The following is a 19039-nucleotide window of genomic DNA, read 5'->3' on the forward strand; positions in this document are numbered from 1 at the left end:
TACTGATGGACTTTTGGAACCACTTGATTATGAATCACTTGGTACTTGCGAACCGTGCCTCATGGGCAAATGACTAAAACGCCATTCTCCGGAACTATGGAGCGAGCAACTGATTTATTGGAGATCATACATACTGATGTATGTAGACCAATGAATATTGAGGCTCGCGGCGGGTATCGTTATTTTCTCACCTTCACAGATGATTTAAGCAGATATGGGCATATCTACTTAATGAAACATAAGTCTGAAACATTTGAAAAGTTCAAGGAATTTTAGAGTAAAGTTGAAAATCATCGTAACAAGAAAATAAAGTTTATACGATCTGATCGTGGGGGAGAATATTTGAGTTACGAGTTTGGTCTACATTTGAAACAATGCGGAATAGTTTCGCAACTCACGCCACCCGGAACACCACAGCGTAATGGTGTGTCCGAACGTCGTAATCGTACTTTACTAGATATAGTGTGATCTATGATGTCTCTTACTGATTTACTGCTATCATTTTGGGGTTATGCTTTAGAGACGGCTGCATTCACGTTAAATAGGGCACCATCGAAATCTGTTGAGACGACGCCTTATGAACTGTGGTTTGGCAAGAAACCAAGTTGTCATTTCTTAAAGTTTGGGGCTGCGATGCTTATGTGAAAAAGCTTGGACCTGATAAGCTCGAACCCAAATCAGAGAAATGTGTCTTCATAGGATACCCAAAGGAGATTGTTGGGTACACCTTCTATCATAGATCCGAAGGCAAGACATTCGTTGCTAAGAATGGATCCTTTCTAGAGAAGGAGTTTCTCTCGAAAGAAGTGAGTGGGAGGAAAGTAGAACTTGATGAGGTAACCATACCTGCTCCCTTATTGGAAAGTAGTTCATCACAGAAACCGGTTCCTGTGGCGTCTATACCAATTAGTGAGGAAGTTAATGATGATGATCATGAAACTTCAGATCAAGTTGTTACTGAACCTCGTAGGTCAACCAGAGTAAGATCCGCACCAGAGTGGTACGGTAATCCTATTTTGGAGGTTATGTTACTAGACCATGACGAACCTACGAACTATGAAGAAGTGATGGTGAGCCCAGATTCCGCAAAATGGCTTGAGGCCATGAAATCTGAGATGGGATCCATGTATGAGAACAAAGTGTGGACTTTGGTTGACTTGCTCGTGGATCGGCAAGCCATTGAGAATAAATGGATCTTCAAGAAGAAGACTGACGCTGACGGTAATATTACTGTCTATAAAGATCGACTTGTTGCGAAAGGTTTTCGACAAGTTCAAGGGATTGACTACGATGAGACCTTCTCACCCGTAGCGATGCTTAAGTCTGTCCGAATCATGTTAGCAATTGCCACATTTTATGATTATGAAATTTGGCAAATGGATGTAAAAACTGCATTCCTGAATGGATTTCTGGAAGAAGAGTTGTATATGATGCAACCGGAAGGTTTTGTCGATCCAAAGGGAGCTAACAAAGTGTGCAAGCTCCAGCGATCCATTTATGGACTGGTGCAAGCCTCTTGGAGTTGGAATAAACACTTTGATAGTGTGATCAAAGCATTTGGTTTTGTACAGACTTTTGGAGAAGCCTGTATTTACAAGAAAGTGAGTGGGAGCTCTGTAGCATTTCTGATATTATATGTGGATGACATATTGCTAATTGGAAATGGTATAGAATTTCTGGATAGCATAAAGGGATACTTGAATAAGAGCTTTTCAATGAAAGACCTCGGTGAAGCTGCTTATATATTGGGCATCAAGATCTATAGAGTAGATCAAGACGCTTAATTGGACTTTCACAAAGCACATACCTTTACAAAGTTTTGAAGAAGTTCAAAATGGATCAAGCAAAGAAAGGGTTCTTGCCTGTGTTACAAGGTGTGAAGTTGAGTAAGACTCAATGCCCGAGCACTGCAGAAGATAGAGAGAAGATGAAAGATGTTCCCTATGCTTCAGCCATAGGCTCTATCATGTATGCAATGATGTGTACCAGACCTGATGTGTGCCTTGCTATAAGTCTAGCAGGGAGGTACCAAAGTAATCCAGGAGTGGATCACTGGACAGCGGTCAAGAACATCCTGAAATACCTAAAAAGGACTAAGGATATGTTTCTCGTTTATGGAGGTGACAAAGAGCTCATTGTAAATGGTTACATTGATGCAAGATTTGACACTAATCCGGACGATTCAAAATCGCAAACCGGATACATGTTTACATTGAACGGTGGAGCTGTCAGTTGGTGCAGTTCTAAACAAAGCGTCATGGCAGGATCTATGTGTGAAGCAGAGTACATAGCTGCTTCGGAAGCAGGAAATGAAGGAGTCTGGATGAAGGAGTTCATATCCGATCTAGGTGTCATACCTAGTGCATCGGGTCCAATGAAAATCTTTTGTGACAATACTGGAGCAATTGCCTTGGCGAAGGAATCCAAATTTCACAAGAGAACCAAGCACATCAAGAGACGCTTCAATTCCATCCGGGATCTAGTCCAGGTGGGAGACATAGAAATTTGCAAGATACATACGGATCTGAATGTTGCAGACCCGTTGACTAAGCCTCTTCCACGAGCAAAACATGATCAGCACCAAGACTCCATGGGTGTTACAATCATTACTGTGTAATCTAGATTATTGACTCTAGTGCAAGTGGGATACTGAAGGAAATATGCCCTAGAGGCAATAATAAAGTTATTATATATTTCCTTATATCATGATAAATGTTTATTATTCATGCTAGAATTGTATTAACCGGAAACATAATACTTGTGTGAATACATAGACAAACAGAGTGTCACTAGTATGCCTCTACTTGACTAGCTCGTTGATCAAAGATGGTTATGTTTCCTAGCCATAGACATGAGTTGTCATTTGATTAACGGGATCACATCATTAGGAGAATGATGTGATTGACTTGACCCATTCCGTTAGCTTAGCACTCAATCATTTAGTATGTTGCTATTGCTTTCTTCATGACTTATACATGTTCCTATGACTATGTGATTCTGCAACTCCCGTTTACCGGAGGAACACTTTGTGTGCTACCAAACGTCACAACGTAACTGGGTGATTATAAAGGTGCTCTACAGGTGTCTCCGAAGGTACTTGTTGGGTTGGCGTATTTCAAGATTAGGATTTGTCACTCTGATTGTCGGAGAGGTATCTCTGGGCCCACTCGGTAATGCACATCACTTAAGCCTTGCAAGCATTGCAACTAATGAGTTAGTTGTAGGATGATGTATTACGGAATGAGTAAAGAGACTTGCGGGTAACGAGATTGAACTAGGTATTAAGATACCGATGATCGAATCTCGGGCAAGTAACATACTGATGACAAAGGGAACAATGTATGTTGTTATGCGGTCTGACCGATAAAGATCTTCGTAGAATATGTGGGAGCCAATATGAGCATCCAGGTTCCGCTATTGGTTATTGACCGGAGACGTGTCTCGGTCATGTCTACATAGTTCTCGAACCGGGTCCGCATGCTTAAAGTTTCGATGACGGTTATATTATGAGTTTATGAGTTTTGATGTACCAAAGGTTGTTCGGAGTCTCAGATGTGATCACAGACATGACGAGGAGTCTCGAAATGGTCGAGACATGAAGATTTATATATTGGAAGCCTATATTTGGATATCAGAAATGTTCCGGGTGAAATCGGGATTTTACCGAAGTACCGATGGGTTACCGACCCCCCCCCCCGGGGCTTAATGGGCCATAGTGGGCCTTAGTGTAGAAGAGGAGAGGCGGCTAGGGCAGGGCCGCGCACCCCTCCCCCTCTAGTCCGAATAGGAAAAGGAGAAGGGGGCGGCGCCCCCCTTTCCTTCCTCTCTACCTCCTCTTTCCCCCCTTCTCCTAATCCAACAAGGAAGGGAGGGAGTCCTACTACAGGTGGGAGTAGGACTCCTCCTAGCGTGCCTCCTCCTGGCCGGCCGCACCTTCCCCCTTGCTTCTTTATATACGGGGGCAGGGGGCAGCCTAGAGACACAACACTTGATTTGATCTTTTAGCCGTGTGCGGTGCCCCCTCCACCATAGTCCACCTCGATAATACAGTAGCGGTGCTTAGGCGAAGCCCTGCGTTGGTAGAACATCATCATCGTCACCACGCCATCGTGCTGACAAAACTCTCCCTCAACACTCGGCTGGATCGGAGTTTGAGGGACGTCATCGACCTGAACGTGTGCTGAACTCGGAGGTGTCGTGCGTTCGGTACTTGATCGGTCGGATCATGAAGACGTACGACTACATCAACCGTGTTGTGCTAATGCTTCCGCTTTCGGTCTACGAGGGTACGTGGACAACACTCTCCCCTCTCGTTGCTATGCATCACCATGATCTTGCGTGTGCGTAGGAAATTTTTTGAAATTACTACGTTCCCCAACAAAGACTCCCTTCTTCAGAACAATGGAGCGAGCAACTGACTTCCTGGAAATAATACATACTGATGTATGAGGTCCGATGAGTGTTGAGGCTCGCGGCGGGTATCGTTATTTTCTGACCTTCACTGATGATATGAGCAGATAGGGTATATCTATTTGATGAAACATAAGTCAGAAACATTTGAAAAGTTCAAAGAATTTCAGAGTGAAGTGGAAAATCATCGTAACAAGAAAATAATGTTTCTGCGATCTGATCATGGAGGAGAATATTTGAGTTACGAGTTTGGTCTTCATTTGAAACAATGCAGAATAGTTTTGCAACTCACGCCACCTGGAACACCACAGCGTAATGGTGTGTCCGAACGTCATAACCGTACTTTATTAGATATGGTGCGATCTATGATGTCTCTTACCGATCTATCACTATCATGTTGGGGTTATGTATTAGAGACAGCTGCATTCACGTTAAATAGGGCACCATCTAAATCCATTGAGACGACACCATATGAATTGTGGTTTGGCTAGAAACCTAAGATGTCATTTCTTAAAGTTTGGGGTTGCGATGCTTATGTGAAAAAGTTTCAACCTGATAAGCTCGAACCCAAATCGGAGAAATGTGTCTTCATAGAATACCCAAAGGAAATTGTTGGGTACACCTTCTATCACAGATCCAAAGGCAAGATCTATGTTGCTAAAAGTGGATCTTTTCTAGAGAAGGAGTTTCTCTCGAAAGAAGTGAGTGGGAGGAATGTAGAACTTGATGAGGTAATTGTACCTTCTCTCGAATTGGAAAGTAGTTCATCACAGAAATCAGTTCTAGTGATCTCTACACCAATTAGTGAGGAAGCTAATGATGATGATCATGAAACTTCAGATCAAGTTACTACCGAACCTCGTAGGACAACCAAAGTATGGTTCGCACCAGAGTGGTATGGTAATCCTTTCTGGAAGTCATGTTACTAGACCATGATGAACCTACGAACTATGAGGAAGCGATGATGAGCCCACATTCCGCGAAATGGCTTGAGGCCATGAAATCTGAGATGGGATCCATATATGAGAACGAAGTATGGACTTTGATTGACTTGCCCGATGATCGGTGAGTCATTAAGAATAAATGGATCTTCAAGAGGAAGACGGACGCTGATAGTAGTGTTACTATCTGCAAAGCTCGAATTGTCGCAAAATGTTTTTGACAAGTTCAAGGTGTTGACTACGATGAGATTTTCTCACTCGTATCGATGCTTAAAAGTCTGTCCGAATCATGTTAGCAGTTGCCACATTTTATGAAATCTGGCAGATGGATGTCAAAACTGTATTTCTTCATGGATTTCTTAAAGGAAGAGTTGTATATGATGCAACCAGAAGGTTTTGTCGATCCTAAAGGTGCTAAGAAAGTGAGCAAGCTCCAGCGATCCATCTATGGACTGATGCAAGCATCTCGGAGTTGGAATATATGCTTTGATAAAGTGATCAAAGCATATGGTTTTATACAGACTTGCGGTGAAGCATGTATTTACAAGAAAGTGAGTGGGAGCACTATAGCATTTCTGATAAGTATATGTGAATGACATATTGTTGATCGGAAATAATGTCGAATTTTTTGGAAAGCATAAAGGAGTGTTTGAAAAGAGTTTTTCAAAGAAAGACCTCAATGAAGCTGCTTACACATTGAGCATCAAGATCTATAGAGATAGATGAAGACGCTTGATAAGTTTTTTCAATGAGTACATACCTTGACAAGATTTTGAAGTAGCTCAAAATGGAACAGTCAAAGAAGGAGTTCTTGCCTGTGTTGCAAGGTGTGAAGTTGAGTAGAGACTCAAAACCCGACCACGACAGAAAATAGAAAGAGAATGAAAAGTCATTTGCTATGCCTCAGTCATAGGTTCTATAAAGTATGCTATGCTGTTTACCAGTCCTATTGTATACCTTAGCATTTTTCTGGCAAGGGAGTACAATAGTGATCTAGGAGTAGATCACTGGATAGCGGTCAAAATTATCCTTAGAGGACTAAGGAAATATTTCTCGGTTATGGAGGTGATAAAAGAGTTCGTCGTAAAGAGTTACGTCGATGCAAGCTTTTTACATCGATCTAGATGACTCTAAGTCTCGATCTGGATACATATTGAAAATGGGAGCAATTAGCTAGAGTAGCTCCGTGCAGAGCATTGTAGACATAGAAATTTGTGAAATACATACGGATCTGAATGTTGCAGACCCGTAGACTAAACTTCTCTCACAAGCAAAACATGATCACTCTTTGGGTATTAATCACATAGCAATGTGAACTAGATTATTGACTCTAGTAAACCCTTTGGGTATTAGTCACATGGAGATGTGAACTAGATTATTGACTCTAGTGCAAATGGGAGACTGAAAGAAATATGGCCCTAGAGGCAATAATAAAGTTATTATTTATTTCCTTATATCATGATAAATGTTTATTATTCATGCTAGAATTGTATTAACCAGAAACTTAGTACATGTGTGAATACATAGACAAACAGTGTCACTAGTATGCCTCTACTTGACTAGCTCGTTGAATCAAAGATGGTTAAGTTTCCTAGCCATAGACATGAGTTGTCATTTGATTAACGGGATCATATCATTAGAGAATGATGTGATTGACTTGACCCATTCCATTAGCTTAGCACTTGATCGTTTAGTTTTCTGCTATTGCTTTCTTCATGACTTATGCATGTTCCTATGACTATGAGATTATGCAACTCCCGATTACCGGAGGAACATGTTGTGTGCTACCAAACGTCACAACATAACTGGGTGATTATAAAGGTGCTCTATAGGTGTCTCCGATGGTACTTGTTGAGTTGGCATAAATCAAGATTAGGATTTGTCACTCCGATTGTCGGAGAGGTATCTCTGGGCCCACTCGGTAATGCACATCAATATAAGCCTTGCAAGCATTGTAATAATGAGTTACTTGCAAGATGATGTATTACGGAACAAGTAAAGAGACTTGCCGGTAACGAGACTGAACTAGGTATTGAGATACCGACGATCGAATCTCGGGCAAGTAACATACCGATGACAAAGGGAACAACGTATGTTGTTATGCGGTTTGAACGATAAAGTTCTTCGTAGAATATGTGGGAGCCAATATGAACATCCAGGTTCCGCTATTGGTTATTGACCGGAGACGTGTCTCGATCATGTCTACATAGTTCTTGAACCCGTAGGGTCCGCACGCTTAAAGTTTGGTGACGATCGGTATTATGAGTTTTTGTGTTTTGATGTACTGAAGGTAGTTCGGAGTCCCGGATATGACCACGGACATGACGAGGGGTCTCGAAATGGTTGAGACATAATGATCGATATATTGGACCACTATATTCGGACACCGGAAGTGTTCCGGGTGGTTTCGGAGAAAATCGGAGTGCCGGGGGGTTACCGGAACCCCCCGGGAGAAATAGTGGGCCTTATGGGCCTTAGTGGAGAGAGAGAGGGCTGGCCTAGGGCAGGCCGCGCGTCCCTCCCCCTCTGGTCCGAATTAGACTAGGAGAAGGGGGTGACGCTCCCCTTTCCTTCTCCCTCCCCCCTTCCTTTCCCCCTCCTAGTAGGAGTAGGAAAGAGGGGAATCCTACTCCTACTAGGAGGAGGATTCCTCCTCCTGGCGCGCCCTCTAGGGCCGGCCGGCCTCCCCCCTTGCTCCTTTATATACGGGGGCAGGGGGCACCTCTAGACACACAAGTTGATCTATTGATCTATTCCAGCCGTGTGCGGTGCCCCCTCCACCATAATCCACCTCGATTATATCGTAGCGGTGCTTAGGCGAAGCCCTGCGTCGGTAGCATCATCATCACCGTCATCACGCCTCGTGCTGACGAAACTCTCCCGTGAAGCTCTGCTAGATCGGAGTTCGTGGGACGTCATCGAGCTGAACATGTGCTGAACTCGGAGGTGCCGTGCGTTCGATACTTGGATCGGTCGGATCGTGAAGACATACGACTACATCAACCACGTTGTGCTAACACTTCCGCTTTCGGTCTACGAGGGTACGTGGACACACTCTCCTCTCTCGTTGCTATGCATCACCATGATCCGCTTGAACCGCCGCGCATCCATCTCCGTCGTCATCAGGGAGTGGCGGAGGAACAACATGGTGAACTTGTCCTCGGGGTCCACCGGCGCGCGCTTGCCCTACGCCTCCCAACGCCTTGCCCCCGCCACCCTCTCCCTCACCCGTTGCCGCTCGCGTTGTACCGCCCCGGTGCTGGCGAGGGCATGAGCACCCAGCAGTGGTCGTGGATGTCCTTCGGAGGTGGCAAAGAAGGGGCAGGACGGCGTACTTGCAGTGGAGCGAGCGGGCGGAGCTATCGTCAGTGCTAGAGTGTAGCTCAAATTGTGCCAATGGAAGCTATATATGAGATACTCTGCATCAAACCCCATTTCCACGTAGGTTTAGAAAGACGTTGGATTCCCTTGGATTATGGCCGTCCGATCAGTTCCAAAATTCCTTTTTTGATCCTAAAATTGCATAGGGTTTGATTAGACCCATTTTCTCATTCGATGATTTACGTTACAAGTTACTAAGAAATGGAGGTAACAATAATTTCCATCTTGCTGGTTTCAGTCATTAGCAAGGTTGCCATAATCTTCTTCAAACTTGTTTTGCCCGAAAGAAAGGGGGAGCTTTTTAGGAGTCTAGTGTCTCAATGGAGGCTCTCAACGCAATCTTCATCATGAGGTCTTTTTAAATGAAAGTAAGAGAAGGTATCACAATACCTTTTCTTTTGACAAAGAAGGTATCACAAACTTGTTGTCATAGATCCCAGCTCGTTAAAATCCTCCTGAGAAGAGAATGTGCAGTATCAGTACGAACAACACATAAGTGTTTTCTTTACAAAAACACTGTCAGATCTTTAGGCATGGCAATTTATATTGGCGTGATGATGACAATTTTATTTTGCAAGCATGGCAATTTTCCGATAAAAACAAAACTAAGACTGATTTGCCACGCTTGTCAACTAAACTTGTCATCCTTGGAGAACATAATTTGTCATAAAAAGTGTTTGATTTGCTATGATAAAAAATCTGATGTCAAATTTGCAGTGGAGTCCTTCCTTTATACCTGTTGCTTGCCGAGGCATGGCCAAGGAGTCAAATAAAAAACATTGGCATTGATCTGAAAGAAAATAACCATATACTACTTCGTCCGGGTTTACTAGCTCCCTCCTTGATTTTAGGCAACTGGTAAAATATAAGTTATACATAGAAAAATAATATCATTAGAAATTACATTTAAATAAAAATTCAACAATATAAATTTTGGTGACACGTAGAGCCTCTTTGATTCACGAGATTCTAAAAACGCGGGAATAGAAAAAAAAAGGAAATGTCACACTTATCTTAATCTAAGTTTTTTCATTGCATCATAGGAAAGCCAAATGATTCTTTCAAAGAAGTTTGAGTGGACGTTAGAAATACGATGAAAAGTAGTAGAAAGATGTTTAGGGGAAAATCCTATAGGATTCTATCATATGAATCAAACAACCAATATAGAAAAAAATGCTAATGATTATAATCCTCCAAAATTCCTATGAAAAACCTTTAAATCAAAGGTGCCCTTAACATTTGTAGTCAAATATGTGGTGAAAGTTTAACCCAAAATACAATCTTTCCCTAATAATAAAGCACGGATTGACTCCGTGGGTTCACCGTCACAATACGCTTCTTTATGTGAATTTACGCTTTCAGTTTGAATTTTAAACACATACGCGAGGTGGTACTAAAATAAAGTTCCCATATATTAGCTCTTTTTGCTCAAGCACCCACGATCGGTTTCCCAGAAACGATCGATCCTTCCTGACCGATGCCTGGTCAAATTGTTCTGGCCCATGCGGCCCAATGAAGCCTGACAAAAAACGGCCACACAAAAAAAGTTGCTATTATGAGGACTCGAACACGGGTTGCAAGAAAAGTGCACAAATCGAGCGTCCAACTCAGCTGGCCCATCCTATGCTTAGAGTAACAAGGATTACCTCTCTTAGTCTATCAGAGAATTTTCAGCCGCCAGGCCACATTATTCCGGCCCACCTTGCCGAAGGAAGCTACACAAGCGAACGGGCGAAGCTGGCCCACAGCCCGGTGCAAAAAAAGTATTCGATGGTGGGCTGAATCAAACTCTGAACTGCAAATACGATAACCAGTGTCGCTACCAACTGACATAGCTCATGGTGTTTTTTCCTTAAAAAGAACTCATGGTGTATTATATTTAGGCTGTTGATTCACCTTTTAAATAGTCCCATACCGCTCTCTTAAACCCAATCTTTATAATTTATATACATCTTCAAATTTTCTCGATATCAAGGAGCCGTCTCGGGACCCAATATAGAAGGAAATAAGTCCTTCCATAATAAAAGATAAGGAAGGAAAGAGGGAAAAATAAAGAAGGCAAGAGGGAGGGACTTCATGTTTCTTGACAGAATAAAGAAGGAAGGAGAGAAAAATAAGGCAGGAAAGAGGGCAGGGATTTCATATGGAAAGAGGAGGGATTTCACATGTCGCATGGCAGAATAAGAAAGGAAACAGGGCGGCGATTTCATGTGTAGACAGAGAAAAAAATGGAAAGTGGAAGTTGTTCCATATAATTAAGTAAGGAAGGAAAATATAGAAAACTAAAAAAGGAAAGAGGGGGAGGGTCTCCAAATGGGGGATATAATGGCACTAAACGTCTCCGTCCATGGATAGCAACGGCATCAGGCAAGTTGAACTACTTTTTATATCTGAATTGTTGACGTCAAATTATAACTCAAAATCAAATTATGTTGGAATTGTTTAACATGCACAAAAGAATACTATGTCTAAATCACAATAAACAGGATTCATTCTATGTTGGTCATGTACAATATTTTTCTGAGAACAAAACAAAATTTTGCTCTTAATTTTCTGCTCGACCAGCTAGCGCCCGTCACAAACTCTTACAATCCTTCTAATAAAAATAATGTTGATCACCAAAGCACAAGCAGTCGTACTCTCTGTTGTGTGCAACACAAACTCCACACTTTACTTTGTTCTATTAGCCAACGATGGAGGATCTTTGTACAATGCTCCTAATATCATTGCCCCGCAAAAAATGCTTCTAATATCATTACCCCGCAAAAAATGCTTCTTATATCATTGGACACAAAATAGTGCTATGCTACCCAGTCCCTAAACCTAGCCCACACTGGTTCATGAAAATCTTTGTTGCCTCCATAGTGAAGCAAGAATGCTATACTAAGGGCACGTCTGGAAGTGCTCTGGCTTTCCAAACGAGCCAGCTTCTCCACGAGCCAGCGCTAGCTAGCTTCTCGCGGGAGCCAGCGATCGTTCGGCTGTAGAAAACGCTTTGCCGCCCCCTGTAGCAAGAAAAACGGTTCGTCGTGCCCTGTAGCGAAAGGAAAGTGCTTCAAGGAGGCACTTCGGGAGGGCATTCCATGTAATATCCAGCAACTCCCACTTCTCGTTTTCCAGGAGCTGGGCGATCGTAGCTTCTGTTTTTTGCACTGCGGGCCGAGCGGATTCCGGGAGCAGGCTTCTAGAAACTGCGGTGTTCGGCCAGCTCCTCGCCCGCTTCCGGAGAAGCGTGGAGCCGGAGCACTTCCGAACACAGCCTAAGACTTTACTATTTTTATTATAGTGTGATATTTTTGGGGCCTAAGACTTTACTATTTTTATTATAGTGTGATATTTTTGGGGCATCACCGCATCACTGAACAACGCCAACAAATACGTGAAGAGATACTTGCGACCAGGTAGATATTTCTGTGATTTAAATTGCACACACCTACAGTACACTTATAAATTCCTTTTGTTGTTATGTTTTTGCACAACACATCTTTTCATGTTGTTTCTCATGTGGTAGTGTGGAAGATTACAAAGAGTTTACTAATGTCACCATGTCTAGCAGTCGGTCGTGGGAGGAGGACATGTCTGGCAGTCGGTCATGGGAGGAGGAGAGGGAAGGGTCTTGAGCTATTGGGTTTAGGAAGTATGGTTTTTTTCTTTTTCCGTTGCAACGCACAGGTATTTTGGCTAGTGGAAACTAATAAACGCAGACGGAGGTAGTAGTGCTGTTTCAAAATATTCTGAATCAAAGAATGAGCGGGTTGTGCTTCTCATCCTTGTAATTTCCAAAGAGAAATCGAATCTAGCGTCTAAGGGGAAAGCTTCGCGTCTCCCTCTTTAAAAAGCTCCCCCCGTACGCAGCACCAGCACACAGAGTCTCACTCACAGAAAAGAAACCATCGTCCAGCCACGCAGGCGAGCGATGGCGAGCCTGAGCGTGCCTCCGGTGCTCACGCCTCCGCGTGATGACGCCGTCGCTCTCCACAAGGCCTTCAAAGGTACACAGAGATGAAACGAACGATGAACTATTTCTTCCATCCTGTCTAGCAACAATCGATGTTTTCTGTGTAACAGCCGGTGGTTTTCTTGTATTGTGCAGGGTTCGGCTGCGACAGCACGACGGTGACTAACATACTTGCTCACCGCGACTCGGCGCAGCGCGCGCTCATCCTGCACGAGTACAAAGCCATATACCATCAGGATCTCTACCATCGCCTAGCAACTGAACTGAGTGGAAACCACAAGGCATGCAAAATGAACTAGATATTTCCATATCTACACATCCTAGCTACGGATACATACATATCCTTCGTCTTAAAAGTTAAAACTGAGTGGAGTACTGCTCCCGAAACGAACCTGCATGGCTGTGGTTGCAGAATGCTATGCTGCTTTGGGTCCTCGACCCCGTGGGGCGTGACGCGACCATACTGAACCAGGCTCTCAACAGCGACATCACCGACCTGAGAGCCGCCACGGAGGTAATCTGCTCCAGGACGCCGTCGCAGCTGCAGATCATGAAGCAAACCTACCGCGCGAGGTTCGGTTGCTACCTCGAGCATGACATCACCGAACGCACCTACGGTGATCATCAGAAGGTTAGTCTTTTGTTTCTTGTTTCCATCGTCATCACATAATTGCCTTTTCTTGATCTGTTTTGCGCTTGAATCTATCGCCACTATTTGTCTAATTATTCGGGTGTTGATCAATGCAGCTTTTGCTTGCGTACCTGGGAGTCCGGCGCAACGAAGGCCCGGAAGTTGATCCTTCGGCGGTGACAGACGACGCGAGGGAGCTGTATCAAGCCGGCGAGAAGAGGGTGGGCACCGATGAGCGGGCCTTCATCCGCATCTTCAGCGAACGCAGCTGGGCGCACATGGTGTCCGTGGCCAACGCTTACCAGCACATGTACGCCCGGTCCCTGGAGAAGGTGGTGTTTATCTCCAACTTGCTTGAAACTCCTCTCATCTTCCTTCCATGAGCAAATCAGGCCTCGAAACTAAATAAATAAAGGCATCGATGCTCACCGAATTTGCAGGCCGTGAAGAGTGAGACGACAGGGAACTTCCAGTTCGGGCTGCTGACCATCCTCAGGTGCGCCGACACTCCGGCAAAGTACTTTGCCAAGGTCCTGCACAAGGCGATGAAAGGCCTGGGCACCAGCAACGCGGCGCTCACACGGGTGGCGGTGACGAGGACCGAGGTTGACATGAAGTACATCAAGGCAGAGTACCACAACAAGTACAAGGGGTCGCTGGCTGAAGCTATCCACTCCGAGACGTCGGGGAACTACCGAACCTTCCTCCTCTCACTCGTCGGCTGGGACCGCTAATTCGCTCCTGTCGATCCCACGCATGCATGGTGGCGCCACCAAGACTGCCATGTGTGATCCATCAATAGGCATTGGGGCACAATAATCTGAAAAGGAGCAAAATAAGATTGTATTATTCCTGTGGAATCAACACAATTGTTCTATGTTCACTTTTCCAAATATGGAGCATCAGTACCTTCACTATTTCCAAATAACTCGCCATCAACATGGTTCTTTTTACTATAGTAGTACCCCATCTTATACTGCTTTATTCCACCTTATCTCCCCCGTCTCGTCACATTTGGTCTATCACCAGATAAATGTAGTGGGAAGGTGCCTGCTTGATTATTGTTAACTACCACTCCAGAAGGGAAAAAAAAGGAACAATAGTTTGGCAACATATTCTACATGATTGGCCGACCACATCTCACCTTTCACAAAAAAGTAACAATAATTTGACAACATATTCCACACGACTGGCCGACCACATCTCGCCTTCCATAATACGGAAGCTCTATTACGATTCAACGAAACTTAATTAACATAATGTACGGAAAACTTCTCTCTGCTTCCTCCGTTAGAAGTGAGCCTCCAAAATACCTGAAATGGACTAAAACAACCTGCTATCATAAATTACTGTCACACAGATGATGCATTTAGGCTCTGTTCGGATTCTCTCCGGTCCCTCACTGCGGCTCCCGGAGCGGAGGGAGCGCCAGCACAAAAGCAGGGAGTTGCTTGAAACCAGCTCTCGAGCGGAGCGGACTTTAAGGGATGGGAGAGTTTCCGAACAGGCACTTAGTACCACATAACATCCAGTCCATCTTAATTGCAGAAATACAGGTTATTGCTAACGAGTCCACTGGACACTTAGGAAGGCAAATAGGCAAAGTAATAACCAGTATTAAAAGTAAGGATGCAACAACAGAGTCCAGGTTTCTGATCAAAATTCACAGGTAAGAGTAAATGGAGATAATCCAGCTGCAATGATGAATATTTTTTATCTACACTCCCAGTAAAGGCACAAGTTATGTTGGGACACTAAGCACTTACTTTTACAGAAAGAACACAGTTTACCATAACCATCCATTAAATCTACACTACCAGTATGATGAATGGGTGCAAAAAAGTGTGGATTTTTTCTTGCAGTTCCTAATTATGTTTTATTTTTCTCGCAGTTCCTCTATCTACCCAATGGCATACCTTAGTGCCAAATGGGCAAAATTAATAATCATAATCAAGCATGAAAGGAGCTACTCAATGGCACACTTTACTGCCTATTGGGGAATACTGATACTCCCTCTATTCCTAAATGTAGTGCACATAGGAAATTTCAAAAGTCAAACTCCCCCTACTTTGACTACATTTATAGAGGAAAATATCTACATCTATAACATTAAATAAATATTATTAGATACTCCCTCTATAAAGAAATATAAGAGCGTTTAGATCACTGCTTTAGCGATCTAAACGCTCTTATATTTCTTTACAGAGGAGTACATCATTAAGCATATTCAAAGAAATTTTGGTATTATTTTTGTTGATAATTTTCTCACTAAACTTGGTCAAACTAAACAATGTTTGACTTCTAAGAAATTTTATGTGCACTACACTTAGGAATAGAGGGAGTAATCATCAGCAAGTATGGAGCTATTTTTTTGGTAAACCTAGTAATACTCTTTCAATCATCTAGTCAATTATTAGAAATAAAAACGTTCTTGAGCCAGTAGAAGGATGATAATTCCGCCAGTTTGTATGCCATCTCCATACTACCGAGGCACAGCATTATATTATTGATCTTAGTCATAGGTGTTGTTCATTGTATAGTCCTGATTCGTTGACTGAACCGGCCACAATCAAGAACTTTTCTTAAGAGTGACTATTCGGAGGTTAAAGTCACTTAGGCAATGTGAAATGAAAATCAATTCTCTGAGTGTGTATGTTGGGGGTTGGCATATAGCTGTAACGGCCACTCCGGTAACATGTGCATGGGGCCCAGATGTAAGTTTGTTGGAAGAGAGAACTACATGCACTTCTTGGTTGCCAATAAAAAGAGTCAAACAACTAATCATCAAGCTCATGAACCTAGAAATGCTGGAGAGTTTCAGCTAGCTGTGGCTGTAATTTATTATTTTTATGCCTATTGAGTATCTAGCATAAATTTGCACTGAAGCCTAATTTTTCTTTAAATGTAAGGGCTCTGATCTATATAGACCATACACCTTCCTTCTTTTAAACAGTAGGAGGGCACGTGCATCCACCTAGCCAAGCCAAAACACAAAGGATAAACAACATGTTACCTGACAACATTGAATCAACGATAAGTCTAGCCTCTCTGACATGCTTTTCCTCTGAAATTTTGCAGGGTGATCATGGAGGGCACCGACAAGGAAGCAGAGCATCCTGTGCCAATCTACACCGACCTAGGTGAGCATAAAGTGGCAACCAGGAGTTGGTTGCAACCATTCAGAATACTTAGCCAGCTGTACGACATATACCCTAGGTTGAGTCTCCATGTAGAACATGTGTGTTTTGGAAAGGAACGCCCATAGGAAACTCTGTTGCCTGCAGTAACTGTCATCCTTTTCTAGCTAGCATGGTAATGTTGAAGAGCTGGAGAGACAAAAGCCAAGGCATCCACTTTCTTTTGGCCTTGACATTTTTCGCCAACTAAGCCAAAGAATTTAAAGCTCATGCTCTTGCTGGCACCCCTAGTATGTTTCTATCATAGTGCTAAGCTGATCACAAAAGCTTTTTATTAGATCAAAAACATGGCATGGTGTAAGTCAGACATTGCTTGTGCTACCGCTTTCACCAAGATTTTCTTTCCTGCTTTAGAGAGACTTTTCTACTTCCATCTACTTATTCTCTTGCACATATTTTCCTTGAAATACTCAAAAGTGTTAGCATCTAGTACTCCGAATGCTTTATCCATCTTCCCGGCTAAACAATATCCGTCAATCAGTGAACTAAATGTAATAACGTTAGGCCTCTCGCCAATGTTTATAGCCAAGTCGAAGATATCGTGTGCCTCGGTAACCCTTCCTTCCTTGCATAGACTGTTTATTACTGAGCTGAAGAACACAATGTTTGGACGAGGAATACCTTTGTTCATCATTTCAGAAACCAAGGCCTTTGCTTTCACCAAATCACCATGTGTACAAAAACCCTGAATTAGAGAATGATAAACAACCTTGTTCGGTTGTAATCCCATTGCAATCATCTCATTTAGTTTGTCCATTGCATCAGACAGCCTGCCCATTCTGCAAAGTGCAGCTGTTACAATTGCATAGGTGAATACATTAGGACTCACTCTTTGTTCCTGCATTTCAGTAAATATGAGCATAGCTTCATGCATCATTCCACGTTTAGCATATGCATCAATTAATATGTTGAAAACATTGCAGTTGGCTACAATAGCATTGTCTTTCATTGAATTAAAGAGATTAATCATATCGGCTAGGCATCCTTCAGTAGCATACCCGTGAAGAAGAGTAGAGTACACGACGATATTAGGTTTGAGGCCCTTGGAGGTCATGGAGTCAAAAAATTCTGCAGCTTCTTTGCTTCCTCCATTCTTGCAAAGGGAGTACATGAATGAGTTCCATGCATGTATACATATTTGGTCGAACACCATTATCAACCATCTGCTGAAGGACCAGCTTTGCCTTGTCCATTGCCCTGACCTTGCACAAGGCATCAATAATCAAGCTATATGTCACCACATTAGGCACAATCCCTTGTTGCACCATTTCATGGAATAGATTGCATGCCTTACTTACTTCACCCTCCTTAAAGAAGCTGCGGATGACTGTGCTATATGCCACCACATCGAGGGAGCAGGCACCTCCTTTCCTTACCATCTGGAGCAGATCGAGCGCTTGCTGGCTCCTGCTATCGTCACATAAGCTCTTAAGTACTATGGAGTATGAGATGGCATCAGGCACACAACCGAACTCAGACATCCTATGAAGCAGCATGTTGACAGCCTCATCCTTCCGTTTTGCGTGGCAGAGGCACTTGAGGAGGTTGATGGCGACGATCTGGTCTGCCTTGAGGCCCGTCCTGAGGAAGCGGCCGAAGAAAGCAGGGCCTAGGTTCGGGTGGCATGCACGACAGCAACTGTCCATGAGGATGTTGTAGGTGCAGACTGTGGGTGGCGTCACGCACGGCCCTGCTTCTTCTCGGCAGACACGGTTGAAGATGCCGAGAGCAAGGGAGTGTCCATCTCTGAGAGCAGCGGAGGACAGAGCCCGGGCGAGCGCGGCAAGGAAGTCGTTGAAGGAACGCTCGGGGACGGGGTTGGCCTGCAGTAGCAATTCGTCAAACAGGTGGTGTGCGTCTTCAGGGCTGAGCGTCCCGGCGCGGACGCGCTCCGTGGCCGCGGCAAAGGCGGGTCGGGGGTCCCAGTGGCGTGAAGGCGGCGAGGTGGAAGAGGAGCAGCAGCGGCGGAGGTGCGGCATGGGCGTGGTGTAGCAGAGGCGAGCCATGGGACTGGCACGGCCTTCGTGTTCGCGCTGGTGGAGTGGGAGTGGCGAGAGGTGCGCGACTGAGAGGAGCCTCCGCTGTACCAAATGTGATGTAGGTAGGAATCCTATAGCCCGAGCTTTCACGAAATGAGCGAATCCCGCGATGAATACAAAAAACACAAGGAGGGAAACGAGGGGAAAATACGAGGGGAACACAAGAGAACACGCAAATCAATAAGAATGATCATACATGCGCTAGATCCTCGAATACATAAGAGAAGATACACGATCCACGGACAACTAAGGACGATACAAGGGTAGCCGGTCTTCTCCGTGAAGAGGTCTTGAATCCACGGGGGGATCTTCCCTTAAAAAGGGGGCTTGAATCCAAAAGGATCTTATCCGAAGAGGCCGCAGTCTCTCGCACGGAGGAGATCCGATATGGATGAGCGTAGCTCTATCTCTCAAATGAGCTATCACAAGGCTAACCCTAGAAAGGAGGAGGTGGAGGAGTATATATAGTCTAAGTCCACGAA

General features: G+C 43.9%; 1 protein-coding gene across 7 annotated transcripts; it reads right to left on the reverse strand.

The window, feature by feature from the left end:
* Nucleotides 1–12392: 12392 nt before the first annotated feature.
* LOC123189850 (protein Rf1, mitochondrial) lies at nucleotides 12393–18811 on the reverse strand. 7 transcript variants are annotated; one of them, XR_006496028.1, is made up of 8 exons: nucleotides 17817–18788; nucleotides 17517–17715; nucleotides 14466–17310; nucleotides 14231–14371; nucleotides 13751–14141; nucleotides 13453–13644; nucleotides 13083–13302; nucleotides 12393–12896 (listed from the first exon to the last, which is right to left on the reverse strand). XR_006496028.1 is itself a non-coding variant. In XM_044602389.1 (4 exons), the coding sequence occupies exon 1, from the start codon at nucleotides 18522–18524 to the stop codon at nucleotides 17577–17579; it is 948 nt and encodes a 315-aa protein (XP_044458324.1). In that variant the 5' UTR covers nucleotides 18525–18808; the 3' UTR covers nucleotides 14231–14371; nucleotides 14466–14644; nucleotides 17140–17310; nucleotides 17517–17576. The 7 variants fall into 7 exon arrangements, 5 of the variants coding, with proteins under 5 accessions (XP_044458324.1, XP_044458317.1, XP_044458301.1 ...); XR_006496027.1 differs by having other exon boundaries at nucleotides 17517–17720; XM_044602389.1 differs by lacking the exons at nucleotides 12393–12896; nucleotides 13083–13302; nucleotides 13453–13644; nucleotides 13751–14141 and having other exon boundaries at nucleotides 14466–14644; nucleotides 17140–17310; nucleotides 17517–18808.
* Nucleotides 18812–19039: the final 228 nt, after the last annotated feature.

This window comes from Triticum aestivum, chromosome 1A (assembly GCF_018294505.1).
Source record: "Triticum aestivum cultivar Chinese Spring chromosome 1A, IWGSC CS RefSeq v2.1, whole genome shotgun sequence".
Classification (NCBI taxonomy): Eukaryota; Viridiplantae; Streptophyta; class Magnoliopsida; order Poales; family Poaceae; genus Triticum; species Triticum aestivum.